This window comes from Leishmania braziliensis, chromosome 2 (genome assembly GCF_000002845.2).
Source record: "Leishmania braziliensis MHOM/BR/75/M2904 complete genome, chromosome 2".
Lineage (NCBI taxonomy): Eukaryota > Euglenozoa > Kinetoplastea > Trypanosomatida > Trypanosomatidae > Leishmania > Leishmania braziliensis.
Genome location: NC_009295.2, coordinates 141342 through 164683, shown reverse-complemented (window position 1 = coordinate 164683; position 23342 = coordinate 141342). Strand labels below are relative to the sequence as shown.

Sequence of the window (23342 nt, the reverse complement as noted above, 5' to 3'; positions counted from 1 at the left end):
AGAGAGGTGTTGTAAAGAGTGTAAAAAGGCCGTGGGCTGAAAGATGATATGATTGAGTATGTAGGTAGAGATGTGATACAAGCAAAGAGTAAAGTCGGAACGAGTAATTAAGACTGATGTAAACTTATGGATTGGAAGGGGGTAGGGATCCAAGATTCGATCGCTGGCAACGGAGCTTAGATTCTAATGAGAGGGATTCAATGAGGAGTGACAGAGAGTAAATAATATAAAAAGCTAGTACTAGACAAAACACTTGATTGAGAATATAATAAAGGTAATAGGATAATTGATGAGGAAGATGGTATTTTAGATAAGTTATTGATGGAAAATCTGAGATGAATGAATCGTATGGTCAGGGCAGACAAGGTAGATAGTCTTATTGAAGCATAACATAAAGAGGAACAGGAGCGCAACGAGGAGGAGAAAAGAAAGTTTATTGTCAATATATGGCGGACGAGAGAGAAAAAGGAATAGGGGAGGCAGAATATGAGAAATAGTAAGGTAAGTGAGTACAGGGGAGCAAAGAAGCGGTACAAGAAGTAAAAAGATAATTACCTGCACACCTCCAGACAGTATCAGCGTAAGAAAGGGCAGCATGGTGTGATCGGAAAGGAAGTCAGTATTTTTGGAAGCAGGAGGAAGGGTAAAAGGCGTGAGTGGAGGTGCACACAAGGGTGCTTCGAAGGCGACGGTAGGGTTCTAGAGGAAGGTACTGACTTTCAACAGTGAGGGGGAGAAAAAAAAACTCATAACTTCCTTCCCCCCCGCCACTAATGATTAAAAACCACTGTCAAACACCCCCCCTCCCCCGCCGCTCCCTCCGCCTGTGTGTGGGTTGACGTACTTGATGAAGTAGAGAGGGAGAGGAGGGGAGAGGAGGGGGGCGTACGTGCGCAACGAGTACAGAACAATCTTCGCACGCTACCTGCGCGTCCCCCTCCTCTGCAGCCCTTTCCCCCCTCCTCATTTTTCGTTTCGCTCTCTTGCCTTTCGCTTTCTCTTCAAATTCGTGCGAGACGGTAAACCCCAACACCATCACGCCCGCGGCACATTTTTACGTCGGCCCTCTTCTCCCCCCCTCCCTCCGCTTACGTGCCTCGCGGAGCTCCGCTTAAAGCAAGAACACAACCGCAGCAGCAGGAAGCACCCACGGTCCGCCTCTCAGCCACGCTTCACTCTCATTTTCCGTCTCTCTCTCTCTCTCGACTGTATAAGAGCCCCACATCTACTCGCTGCCCCCCCCCCACCAGCACTCCTCGTTCACGCAGATGCCCTTCTCTTCCGTGCCGTCATCAGCGCCTCAATTGGCGCCGCCACCACCACCGCAGCCGCCGCAGCAGCCCCTACAAAGCGTGCTGGCCATCGGTCGCCAGCAGGGGTGGGGCGCCGCCGCCGCCTCCGCTCGAGGTGCCGCGATGCCGACCGGCGTGCCATCTTGCCGGATGGGGACTCGGTCGTCGGTGACGCTCATGTGCCCCGAAGCAGATGGGTCGGAGTGGCCCATCTCTGCACCGCAATTCAGCAACGGCTGCTTCAATAAGCGCTGCGACGGCGCGGTCGGCGAGTCGTTCGCCGCCTGTGCCGCCATGGCCGTACCGAAGGGGGCTTCAGAGATGGACCACAACTCCTACGACGCCATGCAGCAGCAGCAGCAGCGGCTGTTGTGCGGCCCTAAGAACGAGTCTGCCCCCGCTGGCAACGCCGACGCCGCACCGCAAAACACCAACGGCGTGTGCGAGGCCATCGTCACGGCCGCACGGTGCGGTGGTGTTGTGGCACCCAGCGCATCGGCGCCTGCGCCCGGCGACGCCACTGCACCGTTCATCGCCACCACTGCTGCCTCGGCAAACGCCATGATGAAAGCACATGGGCGCGGCAGCTGGTCATGTCCGTTCGGGTCCTCGGCCTCTGACGAAGCTCTCCAGCAGCAGTGTCACGATACGCGGCAGGCCAGTGTGTCGAAGAGCGTGACGAGCCCCACCGATGTCTCTGGCGTGGTAATGGCAGTGTCCTCCTCGGCCAACGCGATGGCGCTTGTTCCCATGAACGAGGTCGCCTCACCGACTGGTGCTGAGATGCAGTGCCTCCTGGCCGATGCCCATCGTGCCTACACGGCTGCTGAGGCGCAGCTGCTGAAGGACGGCCTTGCCTTGCGTGAGGATTGGATGGGGACGCGCGACCTCTTTTTCGCAGCCGGCGGCCTCTTCGCTGCCGTCGGCGAGCCCGCCATTGCAGCCCGCTGCCTGCTGCACGCCACCTTCATCAACCGTGCCTTTCACAGCGACGACGAGGCGCTGGCGACGTTGGCAATGTCAGTGGAGCAGCTGAAGCAGTCGCATCCGCGTATCGCTGTGGACGCGCTGCTGCGGCTCGCGCCGTGCTATGTGCGGGAGGACCTGCGCTACCAGGCCGCTCGCTGCTACCGCGATGCTGCTGAGATTCTGGAGAACGTCCTGGACGAGAAAGAGGCAGCCGTCGTGCAGTACCGCGCCGCGTTGGACATGTACGCCGAGACTCAAGTGGCCGCCTCTGAGAGGGCGCGGCATTGGGAGCGCCAGAAGCGGCGGCTCGACGGCACCCCACGGCAGCACCCCCACTCCCTTGACATTTGCACGACCAACGGGGATGTGGCCAACGCAGCGGCGCCGGAGGGAGTCGAGGCCACGCTGCTGGGGTCGAAGCAGCAGCATCAGCTCGTGTTGCCCAAGTCCACGGCGCTGGAGCCCTCCAGCGATGTCGTTTCTCTTACATCATCCGTGGATGGGAGGGGGTGCAACTCCGTTGGCTTCCCAGCACATGGTCCCCCGCAGTATCGAGTTAGCACGACGGTGCAGCGCAGTCTTACCGATGCCTGCCGCTGGCGCCTGGTGATTCTCCTCACGCGCCTTGGCCGGTACGAGGAGGTGCGTGAGGCGGCGCTCGCCTGCGCAGCAAGTGTGCCGCTTACGTTGCCCAAAACAAAGTATCTGCTCTACGCTACACTGTGCGTTCTGGCGCGAGGGGCGGCGACTGTGGAGGGGGGTGTCTCGGCAAACAGCGCCTCTGATCCGGCGGTCGCTACAGAGGCACGGCAATCTACAGAGACGGCGACGACGGAAACCTTCGCGGCCTCTTCCGTCGATGCGGTGTACTTTGACAGTCTCTACGACGCCGAAAAGTTATTCCTTGCGCTGCAGGACGAGGACCGCACCTTCCAGCGCGGGAAGGAGAACGCGCTCGTGCGCGCGATACTGACGGCAAATCGGGCTTGCTCTCTGGCGGCCTTCGACGACGCCGTGCGCACCTACAAAGCGTACGCGACGACGGGGTCGTGCGTTGTGTTTGAGTTGTTGGTGAAGCAGTGCCGCCGCAGCCTGTTCGAGCACATGGAGCGGTTTGCTTGAGCGCGCGCGCAAGTGGCATTGTGGAGATGTGTGGCCGCTTATGGTATTGCAAGTTCTCTTACCCCCCCCTCACCTCCCTCATTTTGCGCCTTTCCCTTTGTCTGGCTCCCTTGTTCCTTCACTTCTGTTTCGCCTTCGGAGTTTTCTGCTCTGTTGACTACCTCAGCATTCACCCCTCTCCCTATTCTCCCCCCTCTCCATCTCCTCCCCTCCTTTCCCTCCTCTCCATCTCTTCCCTCCACATCCCTCTTACTCAGAGACTGGCACATGTACATATAGCCAACGCGTTGAGCGTGTCGTTGCTGCTTTTCATTTTAATTTCTCTGTTTGGTTGGTTGGTTGGTTTTACTTCGGCTGATGTACAAGAGTGGCGTGGGCATTCGGGTGGCATGCTGAGGGCCCCCACCTCACCAATTTTCGTTTCCGCGCGAGTAGGATACCGACACCCCGCGGGATGACCGTGAGCTTGTCATGCGTGCGTCGCTGGCGCACCCTCCTCCCTTCTCCCCGACTCGCTCGCGCGCTCTCTCTCGCTCTCACACACACGCACACACACTCCTTGTTTTGTATTAGTGGCGGTGTGGTTGTCTGGCGGGCTATGAAGCTGAGGAAAATCAAAAATGTCTCTCTCTCTCTCTCTGTGTGTGATCTGAGCGTCATTGACGGCTGTCGGATGGGGAACGCGCAGCAACCAGAGAAGAAGCGCCACTTTCACAGGGGGGTGTTGCCTATGCTGAGGAAGAGGATTGCTCTGCTGGGGGTATTACGGTCTCCGCTCTCTCTCTCTCTCTCTCTCTCCCTTTCTCCGAGAGCCACAGGGCTCTCTGTTTGTTTCCTCGCTGTTCTTCTCCCTACGCTTTCTACAATGCACACCCACTCTCCGCCCATCATACCACTATAACTTGCCCACTAGCCCCATGTTGACTACGCTTGCCCCCTTACCACCTGCCACTGGCCCAGCACACGTTCGATGAGCGGCGGGGTGAGAAGCAGCACCGTGCTTCACACTGCAGCACGCCAAATGTGGCGAGGACTTCCACACGGTGACCATCACACGCACGACTCTGAGACGAGCGCTGTGCCCCACAGTATTACGCTGCCATGTAGATGAGCGCATCAGCTCTTCATGGTGATCAGACAGGGAGAGGGGAGAGAACCGGGCGAGTTCAGCAGCCGCTCGTCGGAGTTCGAGCGGAGTGTGCCGATGAGCAATCAAGGGTAGGTGACAGAGGAGGCACTGCCGGGAGCTTCGTGCGAGATGCATTTCCACTCCACACGCACGCAGCGGACGACCAATCACTGGGACCAGCGTTGACCACGCACAGCTGGACTCCCCAGCGCACTGGCCATGAGGAGGTTAACCAGCGCCTGCTGTTTTCCCTATAGCAGCGAGGCCTTTGCGTTCTAATACGTGGACGGTGTCGAAGGGGAGGGGGGAGGGGGACGGCAGGCCAGACTGAGCCTGCACTGGATGGGCAGGGGGGCAGCGAGTTAGCAGAATATTGTCATGGAAGTGCGAGCACGGCGCGCCGCTGCATCTCCACGCTGAGCGATGACGGAGCAATCGACTGGCCAATACGAACCGCATGACTAGATTTTGCAAGCCCGAGCAAGGCCGCCTCAAGTATGAGGTGAGCGAGCTACGCTCTTTACACGACCGCCTGCGGAGGTAGGGAGGAGGAGGGCAAGACTGACGACGCGGAGAGAGGGGTACTTCAGTCAAGGAGGCTTGTTTGGCCCCCGAGCTGGTAGCTACGAAGACTGATTTGCCGGCGTGGAGAGCGCTGTGCAACCACCTGTGTAGCAACTATGAGGAACGGTGTGCGTGGAACGGGGTCGCTCTCCACCGACTCGTGCCGATCCGGAAAGAGGAGCGTCACGCAGTAGAGCTGGAGAGCCACGATCTGACAGCCAAATCACGTGCGAGCGTCACAAGCGGCCACCGGAGAGCAGTAAGATGCGCTCGCAGCAACGAAGCGAGGGATGCAAAGCCTCAAACACCAATGCAGGAGGAATGGTGTCAGCGCTGCAGGAGAGGGTACGAGCGCTAGCTCTCCAGCTCGAGGTGCTTCGGCTGCTGGGGTTAGCGGAGAGGAGCAGCCCTCTTCCCGTACCGGCGGTCCTGTGATGGGGCCGCCGCGAGTCGGTAATGGTGGTGTTGAGAAAGGGGATGGACTGCGGCAGGGCTGAGAACCATCAGGCCACTGCGGACCTTCCAGCGCTGATTTTTGAGGCTTGACAGCGGCGGCACAGCGTCCACAAGCGGTGCCCCGTGGTGACTTCAACGGAATTCGCCAGACCTGAGCTTGAACCCCCCGCACACGTTGCTGAAACCCCTCGCCTTCTTCTCTCCCCCCCCCCCAAAACGCTGTATATACCGACAGCCCAGTATCCCAAGTTGCGGGTGTTCCTCCCGAGAAGGAGCGCGCGACAGGCGCGGTGCCTCCCTTCCAGAGCTCCACCGCCGGCGGTTTCTTCTTTAGGCGGCGCACGACACCGACATCGGGACGTGCGTCGTCGGACGCCTCCTGCCACCAGAGAAGACGACGGCCCCAGCCAGTGCCCGGAGGAGCAGGTGGTGCAGGCCGGCAAACTCCGCAGAGACCTCACCGACGACGGTTTCTTTGAAGACGGCAGCTTCAATCGGAGGCTTCGCAGAGCTGGAGTTTTCTCCAGCCTTGGCGCCGTATGTCGAGCGCGGTGGCTTTGAAACCCACCGATGAGGTGCAGAGGCTGCCAAAGTAGCTGCGAGGCACGTGGCGGATGTCGAGCTTGTTGGCGCGGTGTGCGCAGACGAGAGGAGGGGTTGGTGTGTGGGTGGAATGTGCGGCGCTTCTGTGCTCTGGCGCGGGAGAGGCATTCCCGCACACGCCTATCTGCGCGGCACGGCGTGAGCCCGCCAACGCCTGGACTGGCCCGAGGTGCGTAGCTGAAGCTGTTTGGTGACGGCGGTGCATGGCCGATCGCCTGAAACGCATCGTGGCGCCAGCCACGCCACGAAAGGCCCCCACCGACCGCAGCGCTTGGCAAAGGCGTCACAGCAGCCGAAGAAGTAAGCGCGGCGATGCACACCGAAGATCTGACAGAGCCGTGGCCAACGGCGGCAACAGTGCGACGACGCGCGCCACAGGCCCCAAACTGACAGCGCCGCCACCCCTCCCCCTTAACTGTCATGACAGTTCGGCACGTGCGTGATGTGCAGCGCAACACCAAGACCGCCCCCCCCCGCTCCACAGCATCAGCGTCTGTCAGTGCTAGCGCGGCTTCGCCCCACTGGATCGAAGTTGTGATCATCCCAACCACCCCGCAAACGCGGACTGCGGGGGCTCCGACACTCCTCCCGCGCAAAGCCTGAGGGCGCGGGCACAGCGACGGAGAAGTAAACACAAGGGTCGCTCCCAATGCCGATGCGACCCACTCGACGGGACCAGCAAGGACGCGAACACGAGCCCCTCTCACCAAGTGAGCAAGGTAGCCCTCCCCCCCAATCACACACATCTGGCGAAGCACGCCGGCCACGCAGGCATCTGTGGAGGGGGGTGTGTGTGTCTACGGCGCTGTTGAGTGGGACTGCTGCGATGGCGCAGTCGATGGCCCAGCCGTCATCACCCGCTTCTTACTGGATCCACACGGGGCGGGGTCCTTCCCGAACCACCTTGCCAACAACATGCTGCAACGAGCAGGCGCTTGTCTTGGCCTTTCAGAGGGTGAGCGTAGCCCCCTGCGGTGTGTGAACAGAGACACGAGCGCGCTTCAGCGCCATCTCGGTGGCGGTGGGCAAACCATCGCCCCAGCTGCTGAACGAGTCAAGGAGGACCTTCTAGAGCGCCGATACACGACCACCCCATCAGTGCAGGGATTCTGGAGGCTGTGGCCTCGCACCTCGCAGCGGGCTGGCTTGTACCATTGATGCTGGCGAGGGAGAAGGGAGGTGGACCGCGCCGGCGTTCCATCACATGGGCGGAGGCCGAGAACGGCTTGGACGAGTGCGAGGCGATGGTGCGGCTCACCACATGCAGCGCAACGCTTGGCTGCCGTGTTTTCGGTCGTGGCAGCCCTGATGGACCTCCAAAGGCATCGCATTTTTTAGCCACCCTTACCGCCGGAATGGCGGCGCCCTTTTCGGTGCAGGGCCGCGAGGCGGGCACCATCGTCTGACTGACCCGATTGCCAATGGGCTGCCGCATGTGCTCGGAAACTCAGCGTACAGCCACGCGTGCTCTCACCGGCAACCCGGCAGTGACTTCGCCGGAACACCGTGCCCCAGGGGACGCGGGAGGTGACGGTTTGGAGCGACAGCGCCCGTGGATCCGGCCCGGGGGGGGAGGGGAGGGGCGTGTGCGGACGCCTGGTTTGCGCAAACGTAGCGGGACACCCATGAGGCTCGGTACCACTCTGGGCGAGCAGCTGGCCACCCGGACGCAGTACACCTTCATGAGCGTCAGCTTCAACCACGACCAGCAGACCATGCAAGTGTGCCGGGAGCTTCTGCGGCGCCTCTCGCGGTCCACCCCCACCCCGATGGGATACGATGGCTGTGGCAGACGTGGGGCGCACTGTGGGTCGAACCTTCTCCCCGGCGTCGGCTGGGATGTGCAGTGCAGCGCATGGGCGCCATTGGTCGGCCAAGTAGGTACGCCGCTGCTTGTCGCAGCTCCACCGTGGCTTTCTGCCGGACACAAGCCCGGCCCGTCTGTGGACACCGACGACGCGTGGGCTGGTCGGCTGGGCGGAGGGGGGGGCTTTTGGGGAGCCGTGCGGTTGTATCCTCGCGGTATGTGTTGCAAGGAGCGGCCCTTGTAACCAGCACGTCGCTGCTCGGATGGGGTGTCATGCTTCGCTGCACAGGGGCGCTCGCTGCGCCCGGGGGCCGGGGACCCCACCGGCCCCTTCCCAGTGCATCGACCGAGAGGCGCACTGTACTGCGCACCGTCGGGCACGTGGCCATCCGCGTCGACCAAAGGACTATGGTGGCCACGATCCAGGAACGCAGCCCCGAGTCAGATGCCTTCCAGGGTGAGGTGGCTTCGGTGCTGCGTCTTCTACGGTACCTCTGCCTTCAAGCTACGGTGGTGTACGTGCGCTCAGCAGACAGCCCCGCAGGCGCAGCGTCTCGTGGGCAGGCACTGACACACGCGGACGTGCGGAGTGGGTAACACTTGTGATGGGGCACGTTGAGGACGGGGCCTCTGATTACTACTTCGTGGATCGAAGTATGAAACCCAAAGTCCGAAACAAATCGTCAGGCGCCCAGAGATGCTTCCCAGAGATCGATGTGCGTGTACAGGTGCACCCGGGTGGCCGGGGTGTGAGAGACCTCCCTCCTCCAGCAGTCTCTTCTCTCCCCTTCCTCAGCAGGAGGAGTGATGGGGGGATATGTCTGCGCATGCGTGTCTGCCCTCTCTCCACTTTCCCCTCCCCCTCCCCCTCCCCTTCCACTTCCGCAGAGACACCGCCGACTGAGGAGGTTTTTTCTCTGCGTTGTGTGTGCGTCGTCCTCAAGGCTGAAAAAGGAGAAGTGAGGGTAAAAGGCCGCGACTCTCATCCCCCCTTCCCCCCTCTCTCTCTCTCTGCTTTCCCCTCTTCACTGCTGCACGTATGCAGGGCTGCCCCCCCCCCTCTCTCCCCTCCCTCCCCTCCTCCCTCCAGCTTTTCTCTTTTCTGCTCTCGTTGTTCTCTGCTCTTGAATGCTATACACCTCCCTTCTCCCCCCCACCCTTCTTCCCCCCCTCCCCCCTACTCGCCCGTCATGCGTCCTTCGCGCGACGCCGGCCAGAGCGGCGGGGAGGCTTCAACGCGTTCTTCGATGGAGGGCTCCCCGGAGCCGCCCCGCCAACGCCCGTCCATCGCATCTCCCGCCGTGCCTCAGCGCACCCCACAGGCCACTTCTGTTTCACCGCCGGCGGTGCGGTGTACCGAGCCAGGCGCTGGCTACTACGGCGCCTGGCTCGCGCGTGGTGCCATCGCTATGACACCACGCGCGAATAGGCCGTCTGCTACTGCTGGCATCACCGCCACCGCGAGTGTCAGCAGTGCTCGCCAGCCGCCGCCAGGATATCCTTCCACCTTTGGTCACCACGCCCAGAACCCGGGCCGTCAACGCCCAGCGCCGCCGCTGAGTCAGCAGCAGACGCTCAGCCACAGGCGCGAGGCGTCACCGCAGAGTAAGTGCGAGCTGCAGTACCGCCGGATAGAGATTGGCCCCCTCGACACGGCGAGGAGGCCTTGCTCGCCTGTATCGACGGCCTCGCCAGCTTTTGCTGGCGCTTCCTCTGTGAGTAGGGGCCGCTGCTCTTTTCCACGGCCGACGAGAGGCACCGATCGAGTATTGTCCGAGGAGGGGCCCCGCGGTTTCCCATTCGTGACCCAGCCGATGCCAGTCGACCCACCTCAGCAGCAGACAGGTCGTGGTGAGAGCGGGGGAGTGGCGGCTGGGGTGGCAACCGCTACGACCACTCACGGTGCCTTGCCTAGAAGCTTGGCTGGGGACCAGACCTTCTCGCCACCGTCGTCAGCCGTGGCCGTTCTTCTCTCAGATGAGGAACTACCCTCTGCAGCGTGCACGGAGAAGCGTCCGCAACAACAGCGGCCACAGATACCGCTTACTGTGGGAGTGTGCAGCCTCGGTGCGGGTTCACCCAGCTCCCCCCACCGTATGCTTGGTACACCTCTTCCCCCTCGCAACGGACACTCGGCGCGGCTGGAGAATAGAGGCTACGGCCCCGGCAGTTACACGACGCGCGGCAACAGCAGGGCGAGCGGCAGTCTTACCGTGGGGGCTGCCTACACAGACGTAGAGGGAGGTGGGAGTGACAGCGATACCACTACGAGCCGCCGCCGCCGCAGCAGTGGCGCTACAGAGAGCGGCATAGACGACCGCACCAGCGCGTACTACGGCGGCACGCTGGGCTGTCGGGATGCCGAGGCAGCGTCTCCGATCCCGGAGATCAATAGAGGAGCCACTGTGGACGACGGCGCAGCAGGCCTTAGAAGCCTGGTGGCGGGGGACGCCAGACAGCGTTATCAGGGCTCTCCGACGTGGCTCGACCAGTTCGGGGCGATTATTTGGCGAGATACGCTCGAACGCCGCCGCCGCTGGTTCAGCGTGGTACTGGAGATTGTGATCCCGCTCGTGTGCGCTGCGTGTGTGGTGGTGCTGTGGGCCGCCTTTGGCGCCACCTCCTCGCCGAACTCTAGCTCGCCCACTAATATCGGTGACAGCGGGTACAGCTTCAGCTCTGGCAGGTACCTCTCAGTACTGTGCTACAACGAGACGTGGTTCGGGAAGCCGAACTACATTGACGGCCTGGTCTCCTGCAGCAACCTAGATACTAGCACGCCTAGTTCAGTGACGTGCGACACGGTCGGCGAGGAGGAGCTGCCAGTGAAAGGGCTGTGCTACGCACAGAGAGGCAGCGCACTTGGGGCCTTTGTCAGCGGTATGCGCAACGGCCTCGCACAGGTGATGCCGTTAGACGACATCATCGCTTACCAGTGGCTGGCGAAGAAGTTGCCCTTGGTGGATTCAGCGGCGATGAGCCTGCTGGTCGGTGCGGGGCTCGCCTCCAACACGCAGCAGAGTGCTATCCTGTCGTCTGGCAAGCTTTACTTTGCCCCATGCCGCAATGTGCCACGAGACATACTCGCGTACCTCTTCAGGGACTCCAAGCTTCTCCAGTATGTGTACAACGATACCTTCGACACCGTTGAGGCGGCGCACCGTGTGATCAAGAGCGGCGAGCGTGGCCCCACGTGGGCCCTCGTGAACGTCCGCCAGCTGGACGAGAACGGCTTCGACGTGTCTATTGAACTGGACGCGACAGCGCTGCCGCCGCTGGCTGTGATGATCGACAAGGCGTACCCTGGCGGCGCGAGCGATGACCGATCCGACGTGTACTACACGAGCGGCTACACGTCTTTGATGGACGTGTTGGTGAAGTACTACCTCACATCACCGTATGCGGCCGGCGCGACACGAGCTGAAGTGGACGGCATCCAGGCCCTGCAGGGGAGTCAGGCGACGCAGCCACAGGCAGCAGCCGCAGATGCGGCCGACGGGGTGCTGGCCATGCGCGAACTGCCCGACGCTGTGCCGGCGGCGCCGGAATCCGTGGGTGACGGTGTCCAGTCCTTTGCCAGTGCCGCCGAGCCGTGGAGTCCCCCGTTGACCTTGGTGTCGCAGTGTGCCTCTAGCATCCAGGAAACAAGCGCGACCCTTCGCGCGAAGGCGAACCTCACCATCTACCTGGGCGGTATGCCGTGGGTGCCCTTCAAGACGAGTCAGTTGCTGGCTTATGCGAACACCATCGTGGGCTTCGTGATTGTGCTGGCGTTTCTCTACCCAGTCTCGCAGTTGACGCGGCGGCTCGTGCTGGAGAAGGAGCGGCGCGTGCGGGAGGCGACGCTGATCATGGGCCTCCCGCTGGAGCACCTCTGGTGCAGCTGGTTCCTACACAGCGCCGCCCTCATGTTCACCATCTCCTTCCTCATGACGCTGCTCCTGTGCACGACGTTGCTGGTGAAGAGCGACGCCTTCTGTGTGTTTCTTGTCGTCTTCCTGTTCTCCCTCACGTGCGTGCCACTGTCCGGGCTGTTGGCTGCCTTCTTCGACGCGTCACGGGTGGCCGCCCTCGTGACCCCGCTCATCTACTTCGCCATGTCGCTGTTACCCTTTGCCATGCGCTCGGCCGGGCCAGCCACCTACCTTGGCTTCAGCATCCTCTCGCCCGCCTGCTTCGCCCTCATCCTGCAGGACACGCTCGCTCGAGAGAACGGCGATGGCTTAGCTGCGTCGATCTTCCTTGGCGGCGCCGACAACCCCAACACCGCCACGCTCTTCGGCTTCCTCATTCTGGACTTCGCTGTGTACTTGATGATGATGTTTTACCTCGATGCCGTGCTGCCCAAGGCGGTGGGTGTGTCAAAGCACCCGCTCTACTTCATTCTAGACCCGATTCAGCACTGCCGTCGCAAGCGTTGGGAAGCGGCGTGGCAGGCGGCACAGCGACAGCGCCAAGCCGCGTCTGCTGCCGGCAGCAGCGAGCAGCAAGCCGCGCCACCGCCACCGACGCCGATGAGGAGAAGTTATGAGAGTGCCGAGGAGGCATATGGCGGCAGCTGCGGCTGGCGTTGCCGTGGGCACGGCGCTACAGACAATGACCGCGACAAGGACGTGCATGGCGGCGGCGAGGATGGCTGTGATCCGGATGGCGTGTACGAGATGGAGGCCTTCGCACCGGAGCAGCTGTCGGTGCGCATTGTCGGCCTCCGCAAATACTTTCAGCGCGGCGGCCGCCGCTTCGTCGCGGTGCGGAACTTTTGCTGGCAACTGCCGAACGTTGGCGTCTCTGTGCTGCTGGGGCACAACGGTGCTGGCAAGTCGACGGTGATGAACATGATGACAGGCATGCTCTACCCGGATGGCGGGGATTGCTACATCGGCGACCACTCCGTCCGCTTTGATCTGGCGCGCGCCCGCCACGAGATCGGGCTCTGTCCGCAGCATAACATTCTCTGGCCGGAGCTGACGTGTCGGGAGCACCTCGAGTTCTTTGCGCGGCTGAAGGGGCTGCGCGGGGCGGCCCTGGAGAAGGCCGTGGTGGACACCCTTACGGAGGTGGATCTCTTGACGAGGCAGAACGACCTGTCAAGCGCTCTCTCGGGTGGGATGAGGCGGAAGTTGTCTGTCGCCATCGCATTTGTTGGCGGCAGCAGCCTAGTCTTTCTCGACGAGCCGACGGCCGGCATGGACGTGGTGGCACGACGGCATACGTGGGAACTCCTGCTGCGCATGTCGCGAAGCCGGAGCGTACTGCTGATCACGCACTTTATGGACGAGGCGGACTTGCTCGGTGATCGGGTCGCCATCATGAGCCGTGGTCAGCTCAAGTGCTCCGGCAGTTCGCTCTTCTTGAAGTCGCGGCTCGGTCTCGGATACAATATCTTCATCTCCGTCGACGCACTGCTACGTGTCCGTGAGCTCGATGCCTTCCTGCAGGGGTACGTGCCGCAGGCAGAGCGCCTGTCAACCAGCGGGGGCGAGGTTAATTACCGCCTTCCTGCGCAGCAGGTGGATCTTTTCCCTGGGTTGCTGAGCGCGCTCGACACCGTTGGGCCGCTGATCGGCATTCGTGGATACGCCATCTCCCCCACAACGCTGGAGGAGATTTTCCTAACGATCGCCCGCGACGCCGCTGAGGAGGACAAGGGGAGGCGCGCAAGGGTGAAGATGGAGGCGTGTCGAGCGAGCGGCAGCGCAGTTGCTATGGCGGCCAATCAAGGCTGGCTGTCGGGTCTCTGGGATCGCTTGTGCTGCTGCTGGTGCTGCGGCGGCAGTGGCGGCAGGGGCGCGAGCGGTCGCTTTGCCCCTGACGAGTCTGACAAGGGTGATGATGGCGTGGACAGCGATAACAGGGAGTGGTCCGTCTTGGACAATGTCAACTCCCCCTACTCACGCGACAGCGTCAGCGGGGTCACGGAGGAGTGGACGCAATGCTCGGCGCTGGACAGAGCTGTCGTCCCGATGCAGTGCCAGTCCGGGTGCTCAGCCACGACATCGGAAGAAAATCAGCGTTACCCGAGCCCAACGGCGACGGGCTATGTGGGGAGCAACAACGGCGAGGATGCTGGCACCTCGGGGAACTGCACACCTGCCGGGTCTGCGTCTCGGTTCTCGAGGCCGGCGAAGTCTCTCGTCTCCAAAGCTAGCAGCCCTGTGTCGCAGGGAGACGTGCACTGCAGCGGTGAGGCCGCCCAGGCGACACCAACGTATGCGAGGGCGGTGAATGCGGAGGATGGGAGGTATTCTGTGCTGCGTGTCCCGGCTGCCGCTGTCACCTCCCCCGTCGCAGCGACGGAGTCGGGGACAGCGCCGTCGACGATGACAGCCGTAAAGCGCGACGCCTCTGCCGACGTTATCTGGAGCTGCGAGATCGCCTTCTCTATAGCGACCATCAGTCTCCTGCAGGCGGAGGCGATGATGCGCAAGCGGTTTCACATAATGAGGCGAGATCGGCGGATGCTCTGCTTCCAAGTCATCTGCCCCGTGGTGTGCGTCCTGCTGGCGATGCTGCTGAGCCTGACACGCGCGTACACCGTCGATGAGCTGACGATGAACACGAGCAACTACCCATACGACACGCTGTGGGACACGACGGGCTGTGCGGACTACTTCGACAGCAGCTCCAACGCTACAGCGGCGTCGATCGCGCCGAACCAGCGCATCCGCGACGTGAAGGCTGTGAATCTCAGACTTTTACTACTTCCTCCAAGACGACTGGTACTTGCACGGTCAAATCGGAAAGTACAGCGGTATCGCGTGCGGCGACCCTGTGACGGCGATGCTGCCTTCCATTAGCCGCAACCCTGTCGTGCTGCTGACCAACTACTCCACCTACCATGAGTTTCCCATCTCTATGGTGAACTTCTACAACCTGCTCTTCAAGGGGGTTCGTGGTCCATCGGTGTTCATCACGGCGCACGTTGCCACGCTGCCGTCGAAGTCCGCGCCAGTCTCTGAGGACAGTATCAGACTGCTGCTCACGGGGATCATCATTATGGTGCCCTTCACCTTTCTTCCCTCCAACTACGTTGCCTGGGTGGTGAAGGAGCGGGAGTGCAGGTCACGCCATCTGCAGGACATCTGCGGCCTGCGTTACCTCATCTACTGGCTCAGCAACTTTCTCTTCGACCTCACAGTGTACACCGTCACGATGCTGCTGATCATTCTCATCTTTGCCGCCTTCCAGCGCAATGAATTCGTCGGTGGCGACGCCGCCGGCGCGACTTTTACCCTTTTTTCAGCCTACGGATTCTGCAGCATCGCTACAGCGTACCTCGTGCAGTTCTGCTTCGCGACGCACTCGAGCGCGCAGAGCGTCGTGATGGCGATCGGCTTCGTCTCGGGCTTTCTCCTCGTCATCATCGTTTTTGTGCTTCAACTCTTCTCCTCTACGAGGGAGGCGTCACACAAGATACGCAGGGTGTTTCGCATCTTCCCCACCTACGCCGTTGGCGAAGGCATCGTGAACCTCGCCACCCTCCCGCAGTTCCACTTATCGGACCCGAGCTTGACAGCCTTCTCCATGGAGGTGATTGGGTGGCCATGCGTGTACATGGCGGTGGAGGGGCCACTGTTTCTCATTCTCGTGCTGCTGATTGACCACCCCCGCTGGCGACTGAAGTGGCTGCTGCGACACTACGACCCAAACGGCGACGCCGCCACCCTCGCACGCGCTCACCAGCCCGGGCGACAAGACGACGTGGGTGGGAGGGAAAACGACAGTGTTGAAGAGGATAGCGACGTCGAGGACGAGCGGGTTGAGGTGCGCCGGCGCATGGCGGCATACCGCGCCGACCTGATGCAGCAGGAGAGGATGTGCAGGATGGGCGATTGTTTCGAGCCTGCATTCTGTGAGAGGGCCTCGGTGAACACGGCGGAGGGCCCCTACGGTGGCTTCCAAAGCTTCAGCGCTAAGCCACCGCTCATCGACGCTGTCGCTGTCGTCGGCTTGCACAAGCGATATGAAGGTGGCCGGGTGGCTGTGCAGGACCTCACCTTTGGCGTCGTGCCGGGCGAAGTCTTTGGCCTCCTGGGCACAAATGGCGCTGGAAAGACGACCACCATGTCCGTCCTGTGCCAAGAGGCTTATCCCACCGCTGGGCACGTCTACGTGTGTGGGTACAACATTGTGGAGGAGAGACGCGACGCGCTCCAGTGCATCGGCTACTGTCCCCAGTTCAATGCAACGCTAGACCTGCTCACGGTGGAGGAGCACCTGAAGGTATTTGCCGGCATTCGAGGCATCATTCGAGAGCAGCAGCAGCAGGTGGTGCAGGCGCTGCTGAATCTGACCGGGCTGCATGAGTACCGTCACACAACGTCGGCGACCTTGTCGGGCGGCAACCACCGGAAGCTGAGCGTCGCACTATCGCTTATTGGTGGGCCACCTGTTGTCGTCTTCGACGAACCCTCGGCTGGCATGGATCCCGTGGCGCGGCGTGAGATGTGGACGTCGATCGAGGCGATCAAGCACCGCTGCTCCGTTATCTTGTGCACCCACCACCTCGAGGAGGTCGAGGCCCTCGCCGACTGTGTGGCCATCATGGTGGATGGGCGACTGCGTTGCATCGGCAACAAAGTGCACCTCAAGCAGAAGTACGGGAGCGGCTTTGAACTGACCGTTCGGATTCAGCCACCGTCGGTGGCCGAGGCGGCGGCGCTGGAGGCCATCAAAGCGCGGGTCATTCCCTTCATCACTTCCTCGTTTCCCTCCTCAAAGCTCAGCGAGGTACGGGGCAAGCGACTCATCTTTACGTTGCCCAAGAACACGAGCCTGGCGAATGTCTTCCAGCGGTTACAGGCACACCGCACCGAGCTCTGCATCTCGGACTACACCGTGTCGCAGACAAGTATAGAGCAGGTGTTCTTGCACATCAGCGACGCGGTGGCCGAGGAAGAGAGCGCTTGTGCAGCTTTGTCCGAGCGACGTCGCGACGCCGAGAGCGACTTGCGACTCTGAAGCAGGAGCCGCTGCGCCCGCAAGCGAAAGAAGGCCTGCAAGGCGGACGAGCCGGAGGCCAAAGCGAGGAAGGGCGGGGAAAAGGGTTAGCCAGCAGCAACGACCAGCGCAGCCGTGAGGAGGGGGGCTGCGATCTCTGCCCGGTTGTACGAAACGTACGCCGTACACTCTCTCCTGCTGCCATTCGTGTCTCCTTTTGTTTTTTTTTTTGTTGAGTTTTCTCATCCGCCAGCGGTGTGGGTGTCCCGCCTCGGCCTTTTACTTTGCCGTGACGTCTGCGTATTATTCGCTTCTAACCCCCCCTCATACCACAGCGTCATCGTCTGTGCGTGTTCCTGTGGCGCATTATACACCCCACCACATACACCATTTATTCACTACCTTTTCTACCCTCCCAGTTACTGCATCTACGGGTGCTTCTCCCCCCCCCCCCCCTCTCTCTCTCTCTCTCTCTCTCTCTCCTTCCCCCCCCTCTCCCTCCCCCAGAGTGAACACTGACATGTGCACGCGGCACGGCAGGCCTCCGATGCCGTCTGCTGCTTGTCGCGCCTGTGCGTGCGTGTGTGTGTGTGTGTGTTTGCGTACCTCCGTTAGTCGATGAACATCTATCGCTTTATTTCTTTCGTGTTTCTTTCCGCCCTGCTGACATCCCGAGCAGGATGCAGGCTGGCCTGGTTGTAATCGAGAACTCGAAACGTGCAGGCAGCGGCTCCTCATCGATAGACGAGAAGTTCTGCCACTCTCCGCTGTGGCCCGAAGGCGCAGCGGAGACAGACATCAGGTGAGGAGCAGCCGCAGTGCTTTATGGCAATGGCGCACTCACCTGCTCAGCGACCAACGGCTCGTCCTGCTCGGCGCAGGGTTTGGTGCCAGTGCCGCGCAGAGGCACCGGTGAAGTGTGGCTGGGTGCGTCGACTTGCCGGCGTGCTCGTGAGTAGGGCGGACGCGTGAAAGGTGGCCAGCGTGGCGAAGGGCTCTGCTGGCCACTCCTGCGGCCTTTGCTCTGCTGAGAACGATTGAGATGTGTGTGCGTGTGTGCATTTGCGCCCTGTCAACGCCGATGCGGACTCGTTTGGTGTCTCGTGTGCCGACAGTGCGTGCTGGTGCGTGAAGGGTTTTTCGTCTCCTGCCCGTGCACCACCACCACCACCACCACCTCCTTTCGGGGGTGATGTTCTCAAGAGCTTTGCGGCAACGTTCAGTGCATGTCGTCCTCAGGCGTGGAGAGGCGGCCGTGCGACGCACTGCTGACTCGCTTCATCTCGCGCTGTTTTTCGGCGTTCTTTCTTCGCTCGGAGTGTGCTGAAGTGAAACGAATTGGGGGTGGGGGGAGAGAGTCCGCCAAGGCAGCAGGGATCCTATTTTCTGCCGCAGCGCTGGCGCTCGTGCCACCAGCATGCCACTCCTGAAGTGGAGTTGAGGGGTGGGGGTTGGGATGGGGAATAATGTTATGGAGGGAGGAGAAGAGTGCATTGACCAGCGCTGCCCTGTCTCGCTCTCTCTCTCTGTCTCCGTAAAGGCGGATCTCATCCTCTTGTTCCCTCTGCCTCCACCCTCCCTCGTTTCACCCACTTCCCCCCACCTGACGCGTTAGCTGCTGGTAGTCGCGTACAGCAAGGCTTCGGTAACAACCTCTGTGCGCGGAGAGGCCCACTGATGGAGCTGCGGCACAGCTCATAGACAGCGCCGCCACGCAAACGTTAGCCAGCGAGCATCCTCTTGGCTGTCCCCCCGAAGAAGAGACAGGGCGAACCAAGACTGAGGAGTGGGGCATAGAGAAGCAGGCGCGTGCTCGTCATCACCGTTATCACCACTATCGAAGCCACCTCACCCTCTTTCCCCTCCTCTCCTTTCTTCTCCTTCTCTCTTGGCTCTCCAACGTTGTTTCTAGCTTTCCTTGCCCCTCTCTCTCTGTGTGTGCGTGTGCGCGTGTGTCGGCCAGCAGTGCTTGTCTTGGCTGCTCCGCCTCTTTTTCATTTCTTCCGCTTTCACGTCCGCCATGGGGGAGCGGTTCGAGTGGATGGCGTTTGGGGACAACGTCTCCGGCTCACAAGCGAGGGGCGGGAAGACGAACCTCATCAGCGCCGAGGAGGATGTCCCTATCTTCCTGCGAGAGGATGCCGGAACGGGCAGGACGGGCACCTCGCATGGAACGGCGGCGCCAGGGAGCGCAGATCTCGACGCAAGGGACGGGACGCCGGCGTTTCTTCTAGGCTACCCAGCAGCTGGTGAGTCGCCCAGCTTGAGTGGCGGCTTCACATCCGCGGGTTCGCCGATGTGGGATGGCGCTCCTCAGCAAAGGCAATTTGCATCGCCTGCAGCGCTGGGCCACTCTGGAGGCGCTGGCGAAGTGCCCGCAACGTCGTCAGCGGCGCTTTACGCGGACCAGCCCTCCGCTGCTGTTCTGCAGTTCACAGGCGACAGTGGACGCGTCTGGGGTGGGCTGCATCGTGTTCGCATCCTTGGCAAGGGCAACTACGGCTGCGCCACCCTCTACTCAATGAAGGACGATTTCTCCGGCGGCGTTTCCCCAACCCACGCCGTTGTGGTGAAGGACATCAACATGCAGACGATGCTGAACCCATCGGAGGAGATCCTGGCCGTGCGGAACGAGCTGAAGGTCCTCCGCACCGTGCTGGGGCACCCGAACCTGGTGCAGTACGTGGACGCCATGTTTGACGCGCGGCCGCCCAACTGCCCGGTGTCGTTCATCATGATGGAGTACTGCGCTGGGGGCGACCTGGCGGCGGTGATGGCTGGCTGTAGCGGGGGCAGTGTCGCCTCTGATGAGGCACTGTCCTCGCCCGTATCCACTCCGCTGTGCGCCACGACCGCAGCCACGGCGGCCGGGCTTGGCCATCTGACAGAGCCGCACGTCACGTCGCTTTTTATCCAGGTTGCCGTGGCGCTCCAGTCGCTCCACACCGAGTACGGCATCCTGCACCGTGACGTGAAGCCGCACAACATCTTCTTGCTCGAGGATGGCATGACGGTCCGCCTCGGCGACTTCGGCATCTCCACCCAGCTCGACCGCGTCGGCGATAGGGCGAAGGAGGCGTGCGGGTCGCCCTACTACATGGCGCCGGAGCTGCTCGAGGAGCGGGCCTACGGTGCGGCCGCCGATGTGTGGTCGCTCGGCGTTGTTTTCTACCAACTCATGGCGCGCCAGCTGCCTTTCACTGCCACCTCAGCGGCGGAGCTTCGCTCGCTTGTGTGTCGCGGGCGCTGCACACCCCTCCACGAGCTCCATAACGAGGCCACGTCTTGCTACTCGCAACAGTTCAGAGAGCTAGTGAGCTCGCTGCTGACGGTGGATGCGGCGGCGCGGCCGACGCTGCGCCGTGTGCTGCGTCACAAGCACGTGCGTGAGTGTCTCAAGTACGTCCCTGTGAGTGTCTTGACGGCGAAGAAGCCGCAGCCGCCCGCACGGGTGTCCTGTTCAAGTGCAATGCCGTCATCCTTGCCACGGCCGTTGAGCGCGGACGGGCTGTACGCTGGCGTGTTCGGTGCTGATGCAGTAGAGCGGGCGGTGTCGCACGCCGTCCACGCTGGTGTGCATCCAATAGTGAACCGCGTTCATTCCTTATAACGGAGCCGCGGGTGTGCGTGTGTGTGAGGAGGAGGCGGAGGAAGAGGAGGAGGAGGGGAGTCGTGCGTTGGAGGTGAAAGGGGGAGAAGGGGAGGGGTCGCGCCAATCGAGCTGGTGCATCCAGAACGGCACGCATATGTGTGTGTGTGTGTGTGTGTGGGCAGGGCTTTTCCATGTTTTGCGTTTCTTTCCACGCTGCCCCTTCCCCGCTGCTGCTGCTGCGAGAGCGCCTGCCTTCACTTGGTGCAGTTGGGGGTGGGGGTGCCTTCCGAGGTTTCTGCCTGAGCTCTGAGTGTGTGTATGTGGCAGCGCGTAGATGTAGAGAGGCTCCATCCAGCTGCTGTGGCGACAGCTGATCCCCCCCCCCCCGCCTGCCTCACCCCCACCTCCGTCTCGCTTCTCATTTCATCGAATGGAATAAGGGATGCCCCGCTTATCTTAGACTGCGTGGAAGTTTCACCGTGGCAGCCGCGCGGGTGTGACAAGACGCCTCCTCAACGCACGTCATCCACGTCATCCACGCAGGCGCGCGCGCGCCTCTCCCCGCTTCCCCTCACCCGAAAAGGCGCCTCTACCTCAGCCATTTCGAGATGCTCGCTGGCAGCAGTGCACGCCCACCCTCGCCACCTTAATTTTTCCGTTCCCCACTAACCCACTCTACCCTCCTCCTCCTCTTCTTGCTCGCTCCCTGTGCCTTCATCAATGCGGCTTTTCACCACCTCTGCCTACGCACACCCACGTGCGTGTTGTCCACGCAGTGTTCTTCTCGAGACCCTGACGTTGCTTTGCACTGACCCTTCTGCGTGCTCGTTGGGTTTGCTCCTGCATTGTTGCCGCTCTCGCTCTCGCTCTCTCTCTTTACATCCTGGCTCACGCGCACTGATACACGCCGGCGCACCCAGTTGCAACCGTTTTTCTCTCTTCATCGACTCTGCGCTCTGTGCAGCACTGCCTACCGACACACACACACACACACACACCCCAGGCACTCACCATGCGCCTGGAGCTAAATGAGTTTGTGCAGGCCACCCGCAGCATGCATCAGCAGCCAGGCAGGGTGAAGCGAATGAGGCTGATGCTACGTCTGCGACCCTACCAGAGCCGCAAGGTGTTTCTGCTCAAGGCTACCGATGGCCGAGTCACAATGACGACGCGGGTGGAACATCAAGGGCAGCTGAGGCTGGTGGAAAGCCTTGTGAATGAGTTCGTGTCTGACTGCACCAGGGCATCGGTGGGTAGTCCTGTGCCGCCCACCGTGGCTGCGAGCGCTAGCGAGCAGCCAACGGCAAGCGCAGTCGCTGAGTTGCCTGTCTCGTCGGTGCCTGGGCACAAGGACCGCGGTGCCGGTGGTGTGGCTGCGGCTACTGCGACGAGGGCGACTGGGCAGGCCGGCGCTGGCAGCTCAGCGTCGCGTGGGCAAGCGCCAGCCTGCGTCTCCCAGGCCAGCAGCAGCAATGCGGGGCGGCAAAACAAGGGAAGGAAGGGCCGGCGCCACTGAAAAACCCGAACGAGCCAGGCGGCGAGGAAGGTCGCGCCGGCTGCGTTGGTGCAGGTGCGTCGGGGGGACTGTCCGGTGACGTGATGTCCCCCCTCCCGGGTGAGGTGTGGGGTGTGCTTGGTAAGGACTCAGACGCGTAGGTACGTGCCCATGCAGCAGCAAAGACAAGGCAAGCACGCGTTGAGCAAGGGCGCGGGAGGGGGAGAGGGAAGAGGGGACGACTTCCTCTCGCCTAGCCACAAAATCCTTTCCATAGGAGGTGAAGGATGCGTTGGTAAGTAGGCAAGGCGTGGGATGGGTGGTGGTGGTGGTGGTGGTGGGGAAAGGAACGCAGGGGGCGACCGGACTGGCGTCAGCAACGAGGGGAGAGAAAAGGGGAACTGACGTAGCCCTTCCTCCTCCCCCTGCTGCGCAGCCTGAGTGTGGACTACAGCGTGCAGCGCGGGGGGAGGGAGGGGAGGGGGATGAAGGGCAGGGAAAAGGCGTACGTGAAGCGTGTTGAATGCGGTGTGTGCGCCTTTTGTTTGCTCGCTTTGCAAGCCCCGCCCGCTCTCTTCTTCAGTGAGGTCATTACAAGCACGCACGTGCTGCCCCTCCCGTTCTTCTGAGAACGTGTCCTCGCACGCTCTTTCCCTCCTCCTTCCTCCTCTCGCCCCCCCTCTCTCTCTCTCTCTGGCTCTCTCCGTCTGCATAGTAGCTTATTTCGCGCTCTCACACCGTCAAGCTCAGAAGCTACCCGATGAGAACACTTAACTGAGCGCTGTGGATACACTCACACACTCACACACACACACACACACACACACACACACGCACATACATGCGCCGAAGTCCGCTCATGCACGGTAGCAAGAAGCTGAGAAGCAGCGACGACGGCGGCGTAGAGAGGGAGTCGCAGAGATGCGAGAAGGAGGAGGAACAGGGGAGGAGGGCAGCGCGCGTGAGGGAAGGATGAGGATTATGGCTCCGATAGGGGAGAGGGAGGGGGGGGGGAGGCTTCGTGAAAGCACCTCGGGACCCCCTTCTTTCCCTTCGCCTCTGCCTCGATTTGAGTATCTTTCGTCGCCTGATACGTCGCTTTTTCTTACGTTTCTCATGAGCTCAGCCACGCCTCCCATGAATGAGTGCGACTTGGGCCGCTGCTGCGTTCGACGCCAACCTACGTGCGTGGGCACACCATCGTCTGCGAGAGAGAGAGAGATAGCGACAGCTACGCAGTGTTGACCATGGGAGTCGGGGGCAGCACGACAGGAATTCCTCCACGTACCCCCCGAATGAAACAGAAAAATGCCGCATTTTTTACTTGCCCTCTGCGCCCAGCTCACCCTCTCCGTACCCCCCCCCCCCCAAGA

At 61.6% G+C, this 23342-nt stretch overlaps 4 protein-coding genes across 4 annotated transcripts; all 4 read left to right on the top strand.

Annotated features, from left to right (window-relative positions):
- Window positions 1-1268: 1268 nt before the first annotated feature.
- On the top strand, window positions 1269-3383 carry LBRM_02_0360 (conserved hypothetical protein; the record flags this gene model as incomplete). Its single annotated transcript, XM_001561499.2, has 1 exon — window positions 1269-3383. One exon carries the CDS (start codon window positions 1269-1271, stop codon window positions 3381-3383), a length of 2115 nt encoding a protein of 704 aa, XP_001561549.2.
- Window positions 3384-10038: 6655 nt separating this feature from the next.
- LBRM_02_0350 (putative ABC1 transporter) lies at window positions 10039-16903 on the top strand (the record flags this gene model as incomplete). Its single annotated transcript, XM_001561498.2, is given in 2 exon segments — window positions 10039-14736; window positions 14741-16903. Coding segments are annotated over 2 exon segments (6861 nt in total).
- A 1999-nt stretch (window positions 16904-18902) lies between these two features.
- Window positions 18903-20492, top strand: LBRM_02_0340 (putative protein kinase; the record flags this gene model as incomplete). Its single annotated transcript, XM_001561497.2, has 1 exon — window positions 18903-20492. The coding sequence occupies one exon, from the start codon at window positions 18903-18905 to the stop codon at window positions 20490-20492; it is 1590 nt and encodes a 529-aa protein (XP_001561547.2).
- A 994-nt stretch (window positions 20493-21486) lies between these two features.
- Window positions 21487-21990, top strand: LBRM_02_0330 (conserved hypothetical protein; the record flags this gene model as incomplete). Its single annotated transcript, XM_001561496.2, has 1 exon — window positions 21487-21990. The coding sequence occupies one exon, from the start codon at window positions 21487-21489 to the stop codon at window positions 21988-21990; it is 504 nt and encodes a 167-aa protein (XP_001561546.1).
- Window positions 21991-23342: the final 1352 nt, after the last annotated feature.